Source organism: Tachyglossus aculeatus, chromosome 19, assembly GCF_015852505.1.
Source record: "Tachyglossus aculeatus isolate mTacAcu1 chromosome 19, mTacAcu1.pri, whole genome shotgun sequence".
NCBI classification, from domain to species: domain Eukaryota; kingdom Metazoa; phylum Chordata; class Mammalia; order Monotremata; family Tachyglossidae; genus Tachyglossus; species Tachyglossus aculeatus.
Genome location: NC_052084.1, coordinates 17,413,804 through 17,428,113, shown reverse-complemented (window position 1 = coordinate 17,428,113; position 14,310 = coordinate 17,413,804). Strand labels below are relative to the sequence as shown.

The 14,310-nt window shown below is 42.9% G+C and overlaps 1 protein-coding gene across 1 annotated transcript in view; it reads right to left on the bottom strand.

Moving 5' to 3' along the window:
* DNAH8 (dynein axonemal heavy chain 8) overlaps positions 1-14,310 on the bottom strand; it is a 230,915-nt gene that overhangs the window by 177,327 nt on the left and 39,278 nt on the right. Inside the window, exons 17-21 of the mRNA XM_038761016.1 lie at positions 12,288-12,423; positions 10,344-10,531; positions 6,289-6,369; positions 5,207-5,323; positions 4,858-4,977 (exon numbers count right to left, since the gene is read on the bottom strand). Coding sequence (XP_038616944.1) covers positions 4,858-4,977; positions 5,207-5,323; positions 6,289-6,369; positions 10,344-10,531; positions 12,288-12,423 — 642 coding nt within the window. The remainder of the gene's footprint in view (positions 1-4,857; positions 4,978-5,206; positions 5,324-6,288; positions 6,370-10,343; positions 10,532-12,287; positions 12,424-14,310) is intronic.

The window sequence follows — 14,310 nt, the reverse complement described above, 5'->3', positions numbered from 1 at the left end:
TACAAGGTGATCAGGTTGTCCCACGGGGGGGCTCACAGTCTTAATCCCCGTTTTACAGCTGAGGTAACTGAGGCACAAAGAAGTAGTAATAATAATAATAATAATGGCATTTATTAAGCGCTTACTATGTGCAAAGCACTGTTCTAAGCGCTGGGGAGGTTACAAGGTGATCAGGTTGTCCCACGGGGGGCTCACAGTCTTAATCCCCATTTTACAGATGAGGGAACTGAGGCACAGAGAAGTAATAATAATAATAATAATGGCATTTATTAAGCACTTACTATGTGCAAAGCACTGTTCTAAGCGCTGGGGAGGTAACAAGGTGATCAGGTTGTCCCACGGGGGGCTCACAGTCTTCATCCCCATTTTACAGATGAGGGAACTGAGGCTTAGAGAAGTGAAGTGACTTGCCCAAAGTCACACAGCTGACAATTGGTGGAGCCGGGATTCAAACCCATGACCTCTGACTCCAAAGCCCGGGCTCTTTCCACTGAGCCACGCTGCTTGACTTGCCCAAAGTCACACAGCTGACAATTGGTGGAGCCGGGATTCAAACCCATGACCTCTGACTCCAAAGCCCGGGCTCTTTCCACTGAGCCACGCTGCTTCTCACCGCCTCCTTCACGCTGCTAAGGCCAGAGAGAGCTCTGGACCCAAAGGTGCCGAGGAACCGGGGCCTGTCCAATCCTACAACTGGTGCCGGTAAATTCCCGGGCCTTGCTCCCCCAGATTCACTAAAAACATGGTGTAACCTCACCAGGATCTCCAAGGGTCACAGATCTGTAGACTGGGAGCTCAATGTGGGCAGGAATGTGTCTCTTTGTGGTTCTATTGTCCTCTCCCAAGTGCTTAGTACAGTGCTTTGGACACAGTAAGTGCTCAATAAGTACAATTGGATGAATGAATGAAAAAATTGGGGCCATTTTAGAAGCTGCTAGTGATTGTCCACGTACCCTGGCAAGCATCCCGATGCATGTGCGTGCATACACACACATGCGCTTACAAACACCTTGCGTCTCTGAATCCTGCAGAGACACAAGAAACACACGGACCTTTTCTTTCAATCGCCTTTACTGAGCGCTCACTGTGTGCAGAGCACTGTACTGAGCGCTTGGGAAGTCCAAGTTGGCAACATCTAGAGACGGTCCCTACCCAACAGCGGGCTCACAGACTAGAAGGGGGAGACGGACAGCAAAACAAAACATAGAAACCAAATAAAATAAATGTGCACAAGTAAAACAGAGTAATAAATCTGTACAAACATATATACAGGTGCTGTGGGGAGGGAAGGAAGGAAGGCGGCTGGGAGGGGGAGACCCTCCTTCCCATCACACACACAGAGCCTCAATCAATCAATCAATCGTATTTATTGAGCGCTTACTATGTGCAGAGCACTGTACTAAGCGCTTGTCCATACCTCACATGGGTATGGACACTTATAGGAAACATGGACTCTGTTGGGTAGGGACCGTCTCTATATGTTGCCAACTTGTACTTCCCAAGCACTTAGTACAGTGCTCTGCACACAGTAAGTGTTCAATAAATGCGATTGATTGATTGATGGACTCAGGTTTTTACAAATGCCCAGACACAGAGAAGCAGCGTGGCTCAGTGGAAAGAGCTCGGGCTTTGGAGTCAGAGGTCATGGGTTTGAATCCCGGCTCCACCCCAAGTCTGCTGTGTGACCTTGGGCAAAGTCACTTCACTTCCCTGAGCCTCAGTTCCCTCATCTGTAAAAATGGGGATGAAGACAGTGAGCCCCACATGGGACAACTTGATCACACTGTATCCCCCCCCCCTCAGAGCTTAGACCAGTGCTTTGCACATAGTAAGTGCTTAACAAATGCCATTATTATTATTATTATTATTATACATCAATGCACAAACACACAGACACACCCCGAGGGGGATCATGCATATCCCAACAGGCAGCTCTTTGCTCCTCACTGTCTTCAGCCAATAGCCCCCTCTCCAACCCCTCCTGGCAACCATCTAACCTGTAACTATTTATTCTATTTATTTTATCCTGTTAATATGTTTTGTTTTGTTCTCTGTCTCCCCCTTTTAGACTGTGAGCCCACTGTTGGGTAGGGACCGTCTCTATATGTTGCCAACTTGTACTTCCCAAGCGCTTAGTACAGTGCTGTGCACACAGTAAGTGCTCAATAAATACAATTGAATGAATGAATGAATGAATGAATGAATCCCCACCCTCAAACCTCACCCTTGAAGGTTTAGGTGATAATAAAAATAATAGTGTTGTTTGTTAAGTGCTTACTATGTACCACACGAGAAGCAGTGTGGCTCAGTAGGAAAGAGCCCGGGCTTTGGAGGCAGAGGTCATGGGTTCAAATCCCCGCTCTGCCAATTGTCAGCTGGGTGACTTTGGGCAAGTCACTTAACTTCTCTGTGCCTCAGTTACCTCATCTATAAAATGAGGATTAAGACTGTGAGCCCCACCAGGGACAACTTGATCACCTTGTAACCTCCCCAGCGCTTAGAACAGTGCTTTGCACATAGTAAGTGCTTAATAAATGCCATTATTATTATTATTATTACTAAGCGCTTGGGGAGATACAAAGGTAATCAGGTCGGACACAGTCTCTGTCCCACTTGGGGCTCACGGCCTCATTCAAACCTGAGAATATGAAGCCACTCTGAGGCAACGGTAAAGCGATTGGGTTTTTCCCTGCTTCCCGGCCTCACGTGCGTCCTTGGAAAGTCTGTCGGGATGGGAGAGACACAGATACAGACACACAGCTCTGGTGTGTATCATCATCAATCGTATTTATTGAGCGCTTACTATGTGCAGAGCACTGTACTAAGTATCAGTAAGAGTGTTCTTGGCCTCGCTCTTTCACACTTGAAATCACCCATGCATCGCTCGCGATAGCTCCACTTTCTAGCACCCTTGAGGCCCATATCAAACCCACTTTCCTCCGTCCCTAATAAACCATCCTTATCCGGCAATTAGACTGAACTTGTCCACCGAGGACCCAACTAAATTAAAGCCTTCCGAGCAACAGAAGTGTCCGTACATTGGTCCGTAAAACCGAACTCCGACTCACACTCACTTCTCCTCGATAGTTTCCTCGGTGCCCGATTTATGACTGATGATAACTACCATTTAAATTTGTGTTGTGCTTGTTTATCCCGAAGCTCTCTCACGACGGTTATCTTATTTTAATGCTCTACATCCCCGGGGGGAGAAAATTAAGGAGTGAAAATGTTAGTTGTCTTGTTTAAGGTCACAATGCAACAGGCCGGTGGCCAAGGTGAGGCTAGAATTGAGGCTTTTTTTAAGGTATTTGTCAAGCACTTATTTATTTATTTTACTTGTACATATCTATTCTATTTATTTTATTTTGCTAGTATGTTTGGTTTTGTTCTCTGTCTCCCCCTTTTAGACTGCGAGCCCACTATTGGGTAGGGACCGTCCCTATATGTTGCCAACTTGTACTTCCCAAGCGCTTAGTACTGTGCTCTGCACACAGTAAGCGCTCAACAAATATGATTGATGATGATGATGAAGTGTCAACTTCATCATGAAGTTGATGAAGATGATGAAGACCCAACAAGCATTGGGTCAGACACAAGTTAATTAGGTGGAACACAGTCCCTGCCCCACATGAGGCTCACAGATTAAGTTGGAAGGAAAACAAACATTCCCACTTTACAGCTGATGAAACTGAGGCACAGAGAAGTTAGGTGGCTTCCCCAAGGTCACACAGCAAGCAATTGGCAGAATACAGAAAGGCAGACTAGGGAGCTGAAGTGGGACAAATGGAAATGGGAAGGGGAAAATCCAAGTTGTAAAGCTACTGGGAAACGCACAGCGGAAGCAACGTGGCCTAGTGGAAAAAGCACGACGGGCCTGGGAATCGGAGGGCCGGAGTTCTCGACCTGGCTCTGCCACCCACCTGCTGTGTGATCCTGGGTAAGTCACTTAACTTCTCTGTGCCTCAGTTTCCTCAACTGTAAAATGGGGATTCAATACGTAGACTGTGAGCCCCAAGTGGGACTGTGTCTGACCTGATTAAGTTGCATCTACGCCAGGGCTTAGAACAGTGCTCGACACATTCTAACAGATCTTAACAGATGCCATTGTGAAAAAAAAAACAATAATGGGACACACAAAACTGCGAGAATACTGGAGAACAGACAAGTCTGGTGTGTATTTTAAATAACAAAAGTCTCTTTATATGATAGCAACACAGTTGCTGGAAGTCAGAGGACGTGGGTTCTAATCCCAGCTCCGCCACTCGTCTGCTGTGTGGCTTTGGGCAAGCCACTCAACTTCTCTGTGCCCCAGTTACCTCATCTGTAAAATGAGGATTAAGACTGTGAGCCCCAAGTGGGAAAACCTGATTACCTTGATTCTACCTCAGCACTTAGAACAGTGCTTGGTACATAGAAAGCGCTTAAATACCATTATTATTATTATTATTATTATATTGTAACCAGGATGAATACCTCATTGAGGGTTAATTTATCTTCCACTTTTGCTACCATTATTATTATTATTATTTTTATTGTAACCAGGATAAATACCTCATTGAGGGTTAACATATCTTCCACTTTTGCTACCATTATTATTATTATTTTTATTGTAACCAGGATAAATACCTCATTGAGGGTTAACGTATCTTCCACTTTTGCTACCATTATTATTATTATTTTTATTGTAACCAGGATAAATACCTCATTGAGGGTTAACGTATCTTCCACTTTTGCTACCATTATTAGTATTATTATTTTTATTGTAACCAGGATAAATACCTCATTGAGGGTTAACATATCTTCCACTTTTGCTACCATTATTAGTATTATTATTTTTATTGTAACCAGGATAAATACCTCATTGAGGGTTAACATGTCTTCCACTTTTGCTGCACCATATTCCGGTAGGGAAATTAATGCAGTGTTGGCCATTTCCTTGAGAACTGCATCAATATGCATCTCACAAAGATCATTAACCTAAAAAACAAAAAATGAGAAGTAACTCATTAAAATACCCTTTGGTTCACAAAGTGCTATTTCTGCAAAGCTACTCAATTCTTAAAATAATTAAGAAAGATTTTTACCTTTATGGTCTTGTTTATGGGTGGAAGTTAGATTCTTCTAACCGCTTAAAGTGAATTCTCAAATGCTGATCAAATCTCAAATACAAAATCTTGAAGGGTATGGTTCTAATTATTTGACCTACCTTTTTTAAGAGTTGGTTGAACATATTCATGACAGCATTTGCTTCTTGAAAGAAGCTGTCCAATGTTAGAGATGACCATGTTAGGATTGTTAATCCTTGCCTCAGCACAGCTTCTACCTAAAATAATTTCAAATACATTGAACAAAAGGCAGACGTTTTTGCAGTCACAGAAAAATATCATTTTCATCACCTGAAAGAATATGAATCACAATGCATCGATTTACCCGAATAAAGGCCATTGTTTCAGTTTTCTTGGGAGTATGATTATTAACAGTAATAATAACAATAAAGATGATCATTATAATAATTGTTGTCTTGATTAAGCACTTTCCAAGCACTGTACTAAGCGCTGGGTTAGACACAAGATAATTATATAATAATAATAATGGCATTTATTAAGCGCTTACTATGTGCAAAGCACTGTTCTAAGCGCTGGATCACAGTCCTTATCCCATATGGGGCTCACAGCCTAAGTTGGAGAAATGAATCGATTGATTAATCACATTTATTGAGTGCTGTCTGTGTGCAGAGCCCTGTACTAAACACTTGGGAAAGTATAATTTAAAAGAGCTGGTAGACATGCCCCTGCCCACAATGAGCTGGAGGGAAGAACAGTTACACCCATTTTACAGGTGAGGAAACGGAGGCACAGAGAAGTTAAGTGGCATGTCTAAAGTCACACAGCAGGAAAGTGGAGAGCAAGGATTAGAACCCAGGTGCTCGGATTGATTACTTGGTTCATTCATTCAGTCAATCGTATTTATTGAGCGTTTACTGTGTGCAGAGCACTGTACTAAGCGCTTGGAAAGTACAATTCAGCCACAAATAGAGGCAGTCCCTGCCCAAAACGAGCTCACCGTCTAGATCTACTAACTCTATTCCTTTCTCCTACTGCTTGCTAAGTGCTTACTAAGTGCCAAGCACTGTAGTAAGCGCTGGGCTACACAGGTTAATCAGGTAGGACCCAGTCCTTGTCCCGCACTGGGCTCACAGTCTAAGTAGGAAGAAGACTATCACCTCGATTTATAGTAATACAAAATTGTCTAAAATAAAAATTTAAACGTACTGTTGGCATTACTAACCTTCTTCATTTTGGGTGTCATCAAATTCACAAATACCGAAGGCACTTCCTGACATAGGTCTTCGTAATACTGCAGAATACCCTGGTAGGAGTTGGAAGGGAAAGGACACCTCCCCGTGAAGGCACTTGAAAGCACATTTTAAATAGCTTAAAACCAAAGTTGGGTTCATTTCTCATTGACGCTGAATGAACGAGTCCGGTCGTCGTACTGCAGATGTCACCCAATATTTCCAGGTAAGAATCTGTGTATCTTTAGAGTTGTTTGGTTAGAGGGAGTCAAATTCCAGTAGGGCGACTTATCAGCCCGCCCAATCTGAAAAATCCAGGATTTTGCCGAGACACGGGACGTTTGCTGAGAGGGAGGTTGGTAGGAAGGCTCAAGGCAGATTAATTTATTAAGTTATTTCTATCAAATGTCTATCTCCACCCCCCACGCAAACTGTAAGTTTGTTAGTATGTTTGGTTTTGTTCCCTGTCTCCCCCTTTTAGACTGCGAGCCCACTGCTGGGTAGGGACTGTCTCTATATGTTGCCAATTTGTACTTCCCAAGCGCTTAGTACAGTGCTCTGCACATAGTAAGCACTCAATAAATACGATTGATGATGATGATGACGATGTAACCTCATTTTGGCCAGGGAATGTGCCTATTTATTGTTGCATTGTACTCTCCCAAGTGCTTAATACAATGCTCTGCACAAAGTAAGCCCTCAATAACTACAACTGAATTAATTAGGTAGGCTCAGATTACATAATTTAGCAGTAGACCAAGTAATAAACACACTTCCCTTGGCAAACCATGTAATGGAAAGTTTCGAAATTTCACTCAATCATTCTCAATTGTGGATCTGGAAGAGTCTCTTCCTCTGTCCAAAAAGGGGGTTGTTGGAAGGAGGTGTGAGGGAGGCATTTGCTTTCTCGGGAGACACTAGGGTTCAGCCACGAGGAAATGCTTTGTCCATTGCGCACCTGTCCATTCATTCATTTATTCAGTCGTATCTACTGAGCGCTTACTGTGTGCAGAGCATTGTACTAAGCGCTTGGGAAGTACAAGCTGGCAACATCTGGAGACGGTCCCTACCCAACAGCGGGCTCACAGACTAGAAGGGGGAGACAGACAACAAAACATATAAACCCAATAAAATAAATAGAATAAATATGTACAAGTAAAATAGAGTAATAAATATGTACAACATATATACATATATACAGGTGCTGTGGGGAGGGGAAGGAGGTAAGGCGGGGGGACAGAGAGGGGGGATAGGGGGAGAGGAAGGAGGGGGCTCAGTCTGGGAAGGCCTGGAGGAGGTGAGCTTTCAGTAGGGCTCGGTAGGTCTATAATAATAATAATAATAATAATAATAATGATGATGGCATTTATTAAGCGCTTACTATGGGTAAAGCACTGGTCTATGCAGTCCAGAAGATGATGAGGGTCCAGAGGAAGGCAAAACCACCACAGCTATTAATCAATCCGTCAGTGGTATTTATTGAGCGCTTACTGTGTACAGAGCATTTGGGGAGTACAATACAACGGGGTTGGTAGACACTTTCTCTGCCCACAGCGAACTAGCAGTCTAGAGGGGGAGACAGGCCTTAATCAATCAATCAATCAATCAATCGTATTTATTGAGCGCTTACTATGTGCAGAGCACTGTACTAAGCGCTTGGGAAGTACAAATTGGCATCACATAGAGACAGTCCCTACCCAACAGTGGGCTCACAGTCTAAAAGGGGGAGACAGAGAACAGAACCAAACATACTAACAAAATAAAATAAGTAGGATAGAAATGTACAAGTAAAATAAATAAATAAATAAATAAATAGAGTAATAAATATGTACAACCATATATACATATATACAGGTGCTGTGGGGAAGGGAAGGAGGTAAGACGGGGGGATGGAGAGGGGGACGAGGGGGAGAGGAAAGAAGGGGCTCAGTCTGGGAAGGCCTCCTGGAGGAGGTGAGCTCTCAGCAGGGCCTTGATTGATTAATATCAATCAATCAATCGTATTTACTGAGCGCTTACTGTGTGCAGAGCACTGGACTAAGCGCTTGGGAAGTACAAGTCGGCAACACATAGAGACAGTCCCTACCCAACAGCGGGCTCACAGTCTAGAAGGGGATATGTTCTGGATATGTACGTACATACATATGTATATATGTTGTACGTATTTATTACTCTATTAATTATTTTACTTGTACATATCTATTCTATTTATTTTGTTAGTATGTTTGGTTTTGTTCCGTCTCCCCCTTTTAGACTGTGAGCCCACTGTTGGGTAGGGACCATCTCTATATGTTGCCACCTTGGACTTCCCAAGCGCTTAGTACAGTGCTCTGCACACAGTCAGCGCTCAATAAATACGATTGATTGATTGATTGACGGGGTGAATACCAAACACCCAAAGCATACAGATCCAAGGGCATAGGCGATGCAGGATAAAGAGGGAGTTGGGGAAAGGGGGCTTAAATCGGGGAAGGCTTAAACCTGCCTCTGGCCTGGAATGCCCTCCCTAATCCAACAGACAACCGCTCTCCCCTGTTTCGAAGCCTTATTGAAGGCACATCTCCTCCGGGAGGTCTTCTCAGACTAAGCCCCACTTTTCCTCACCTCCCACTCCCTTCAGCGTCACAGACGTGCTCTCTTTTCTCCTCCCCCTCCCAGCCCCACAGCACTTATCCACATATCTGTAATTTTATTCAATTGTATTGATATCTTTCTCCCCGGCTCCAGACCGTAAGCTCATTATGGGCAGGGAATGTCACTGTTTTTTGGTGTGTTGTCCTTCTCCGAGCGCTTTCTGCAGTGCTCTGCGCACAGTAAGTGCTCCATAAATACCTTTGAATGAACGAAGAGTGAATAATAAGGCTTTGAGGGTGGGGGAGAGTGGTGGTCTCTTGAAGAAAAAGTCTTCGTGTCAATGCTAGAATCTGAGCCACAAAACCATCAGTGTTTTGTGTCATCGTTTGCTTTGTGTGACACCCCAGGTGAGTGAATAATTAGCAGCTTTCCGCCTGCCAAAGAGAGAAGAGGTGCCAGCTTGGGTGATTTCTAAATATGGTGTACATATTTATTACTCTATTTATTTATTTATTTATTTTACTTGTACATGTCTATCCTATTTATTTTATTTTGTTAGTATGTTTGGTTTTGTTCTCTGTCTCCCCCTTTTAGACTGTGAGCCCACTGTTGGGTAGGGACTGTCTCTATATGTTGCCAATTTGTACTTCCCAAGCGCTTAGTACAGTGCTCTGCACATAGTAAGCGCTCAATAAATACGATTGATGATGATGATGATGATGGTCTGGCTTATATAGAAAGAGAGGGGGTTCCAGGTAAGAGGGAGGATGTGGAAAAGGGGTCGGCAATGAGATGGATGAGACAGCTCAAGGCCCTACTGAGAGCTCACCTCCTCCAGGAGGCCTTCCCAGACTGAGCCCCTTCCTTCCTCTCCCCATCGTCCCTCCTCCATCCCCCCCATCTTACCTCCTTCCCTTCCCCACAGCACCTGTATATATGTATATAAGTTTGTACATATTTATTACTCTATTTATTTATTTTACTTGTACATATCTATTCTATTTATTTTATTTTGTTAGTATGTTTGGTTTTGTTCTCCACCTCCTCCTTTTAGACTGTGAGCCCACTGTTGGGTAGGGACTGTCTCTATGTGTTGCCAACTTGTACTTCCCAAGCGCTTAGGAAAGTGCTCTGCACACAGTAAGCGCTCAATAAATACGATTGATTGACTGATTGATTGACAGCTGCTACCTGAGCAGAAACTATGCTACGCATGACTGAGCTGAAGGAAAAAGTCTTCGTGTCAGTGCTAGAATCTGAGCCACAAAACCATCAGTGTTTTGTGTCATCGTTTGCTTTGTGTGACACCCCAGGTGAGTGAATAATTAGCAGCTTTCCGCCTGCCAAAGAGAGAAGAGGCGCCAGCTTGGGTGATTTCTAAAAGTATATTCCACCATCTCTGTTCCACAACTCAGGAAAAAAAAAATGTTTCCTTTAAAAAATTGTTGGCAATAACAATCACTCCCCACCTTACCTCTAAACACAGCTTGTTGGATTTCAACTTGCTTTCTATTTTTAGCAGTCTCGTCGCTGGCTCTGGGACTTGCAGGTTCATCTTCAGCATACATTTGGTCTCTCGAACGATTTCTAAAATCTTGCGATCGAAATTCACCAGCAACTTCCCGGTTTCTGGATGCCGTACTAAAAGCGTAGCTTGTAAAGCTGGAAATCAATTATCGGTTATCATCATCAATCGTATTTATTGAGTGCTTACTGTGTGCAGAGCACTGTACTAAGCGCTTGGGAGGTACAAGTTGGCAACACATAGAGACAGTCCCTACCCAACAGGCTCACAGTCTAAAAGGGGGAGACAGGGAACAAAACCAAACATATTAACAAAATAAAATAAATAGAATAGATATGTACAAGTAAAATAGAGTAATAAATATGTACAAACATATATACAGGTTATCGTTATCAACAGCAATAAACCTCTGTTCAAAACACGACAAACGCCCTAGACACCACAAAATACAACAGCCGCTCAAGTGGCAAGTGCAGTGCTCCAGCGCATAGTACAGAGCTCTGCACGTAGTAAGCACTCAATCAACATCATTGATAATTTCACTCTGGACCTTCCCCTGTAGAATCTAAGCTCGATTTGGGCAGGGAAGGTGACTACCAACTTGATTTACTGTACTCCCTCAAGTGCTTAGAATAGCGTTAAGTGCTCAATAAATACCACTGATGATGATGATGACCTTTACGGATTCATTCACACTTGAATGCCTTGGGGAGTGGGAGAATTTTTGGTCAAGAGGTTAGGCACCATTTAGTCCCTGATTCAGATTCCTTTTACAAAGTCTTTTCTTCAGACTAGACACCAGTGAAAAGTAAGGAATTCTGAGTGTCTGAGTGAATTCCAAGCATTGTCCTAACAACGGATCTGTCTGAACGGAAAAAGCATGCATTTTTCAGGGGAAAAAAATGATGATGAAAAATCTATTTGGGGCCTGAATCTGCCTGAGGTCAGTCTGATGCATGCCAAGGCTCACGAGATTCTCCAAGGTGATGAGAATATTTTTTGAAGCCATGTGCCACCCACTTCCAGGCTGAGGGAATCCTGAAAGTTAGCACATTCTCCTGCGGATGGAATTTCAGGCTTTTCTGCAACCCTCAATCTAGATTGTAACTTTGTTGTGAGCAGGGAATGTCACTGTTTATTGTTGTATTGTACTTTCCCAAGCACTCAGTACTGTTCTCTGCACACAGAAAGCGCTCAATAAATACGACTGAATGAATCTTTAGGGTTATAGTTCGGAGCAAAGACACCGTCTTCTATCTCGACTGGGCTCGGCACAGAGGGCAAGCACTCATATACCACTGACTGACTCATATACCGAGCGCTTAGTACAGTGCTCTGCACACAGTAAGCGCTCAATAAATACAATTGAATGAATAAATGAATGACTGGTTGATTGATGGAAAAAAAACCTGTTTCAAATTGGACATGGTCTACACATTCCCCATTCTGAACTGGCATCCTTTCAATCAATCAGTAATGAGGGACCAAACCCGAAAGCCTTAAATTGTTTTGATTCTTAAGATTACATTAAAATTTCATATTCACCAAAAATATATGGAATATAAAAGAATGTACAAACCAAGCAATCAGTGGTACTTACTGAACACTTACTATGTTCAGAACACTGTACTGAGTGCTTGGGAGAGTACACTACAACTGAATTAGCAGACAAAGAATATTTAAGATCTCATACTGTCTTTTAGTAAAAAGAAAGGCTAAGATTTTTTCACTTCTGTGTCTTCAAAACACAAAAGAAAATCTATTGTTTGAAATAATTTTGATGCCTATTAGTTAACTGATTTACTACAGTACAAACATAACTAAAATTATCAATAATTACCATCATAAAAATATTATAGCCTAGTTAGACTACTTGTATATTGATCTACTCACCAAATTGCAGCTGTGAAATCTCTTTGACCCATGCTGTGTGATACAGAACCTCAAATTCCACCAATATATAAGAAATTTTGTTATACGAACGTATCACTGCTTTCCCCTCTGGGCTGGTCAAGATATCCGAATTTTTCTATAAAAAGAAACATATGTTCTTAACATTCCTTTCTAAGATGCTGATTTTTAAGTTTCATACCTCAAAATTAATTATAAAACTTCAGTAGCACCACCAAATAGGAGCCCATAAAAAAGAAATGCCTACTAAAAGAGTTAAATCCAATAATGAACTTTGGTTGTAGAACTACGTCTCTTCCCAAACATTACTTCTTCCTCCTGATCTGGTATAGTCTTTTCAGATGTGTGCCTAAGAGATGCTTTTGATAATGAAAATTTTGTTCAACCCGCTTCTCATTCAATTCATTCATTCAATCGTATTTATTGAGCGCTTACTGTGTGCACAGCACTGTACTAAGCGCTTGGGAAGTCCAAGATGGCAACATATAGAGACAGTCCCTACCCAACAGCGGGCTCACAGTCTAGAAGGGGGAGACAGACAACAAAACATATTAACAAAATAAAATAAATAGAATAAATACGTACAAGTAAAATAGAGTAATAAATATGTACAAACATATATACATATATACAGGTGCTGTGGGGAGGGGAAGGAGGGGGCTCAGTCTGGGAGCCGTAGACGTAGAACTACGTCCCTTCCCAAACATCACTTCTTCCTCATGATCTGGTATAGTCTTTTCAGATGTGTGCCTAATAGATGCTTTTGATAATGAAAATTTTGGTCACCCCACTTCTCGTAAACCCAAGACGATTCATAGTGTGCGAAACCAATAGGAGAGAGTCACCAATGTCCTGCCCTATTCCCTAATCGTGGAACACAAGTCTGCCAAACACCCACGATTCCCCCCATATCCCCGTTGCCTTCACTCAAGATCTAAAGAAGGCCTCATACCTCACTGAAGAGGGCAGTTTCTCCTCCTCTTTCTCTCTACTGTCCTTTCCTTATTTTTTTTTTGTTACTAACTTTTCTCTCCTCCCCTTTCCTCCTCCCCTCTACCTTTCACCTCTTTTCCTACTTGATTATCAAATAGAAAGTCCTTGTCGCGAGCTTTAAAGCACTCAATCGTACCTCATCATACCTCACCAATCTGCTATTAAAGCCCAGCTCCCACACTTCGTGCCCGTAACGCCAGATTACGCACTGAGCCCCCATCTCATCTATCTCACCACCGACCCCTCTCAAACAAAGTGCTTGGGAAAGTATAGTAAAAAAATAAAAGATACATTCCCTGCCCACAAGGAGCAAGTAGAAGAAATATGGCCCTGGGAGTCAGAGAACCTGGGTTCTAATTCCAGCTCCACCTTTGGTCTGGTGTGAGACCTTGGACAAGTCACTGAACTTCTCTGGGCCTGTTACCTCATCGACAAAATGGAGATTAAGACTGCGAGCCCTATGTGGGTCGGGGATTGTGTCCACCCTGATTATCTTAGCACAGGGCTTGGCACATAGTAAATGCTTAAGGATCCCATTATTCCATTATCCCATTATAATGATGGCATTTTATTAGGCGCTTACTATGTGCAAAGCACCGTTCTAAGCGCTGGGGAGGTTACAAGGTGATCAGGTTGTCCCATGGGGGGCTCACAGTCTTAATCCCCACTTTACAGATGAGGTAACTGGGGCCCAGCGAAGTTAAGTGACTTGCCCAAAGTCACACAGCTGACAATTGGCGGAGCTAAGATTTGAACCCATGACCCCTGACTCCAAAGCCCGGGCTCTTTCCACTGAGCCATGCTGCTTCTCTATGTGGGGTAGGGAGAGAATTCAGAGGGAAGCTAAGGAAGAGAAACTATCGGACAGCACCCTAGGGAAGGTCTGGACTCTGACCTTTTCCATCGTTATTTTCATTGTCGTATTTGGATCAGAGGACTTGGGCAGAGAAGAAGACTGAAGAACTATTCGCATATTTGCAAAGAACATTGGTAGCTCAATAGCTTTCAAAAG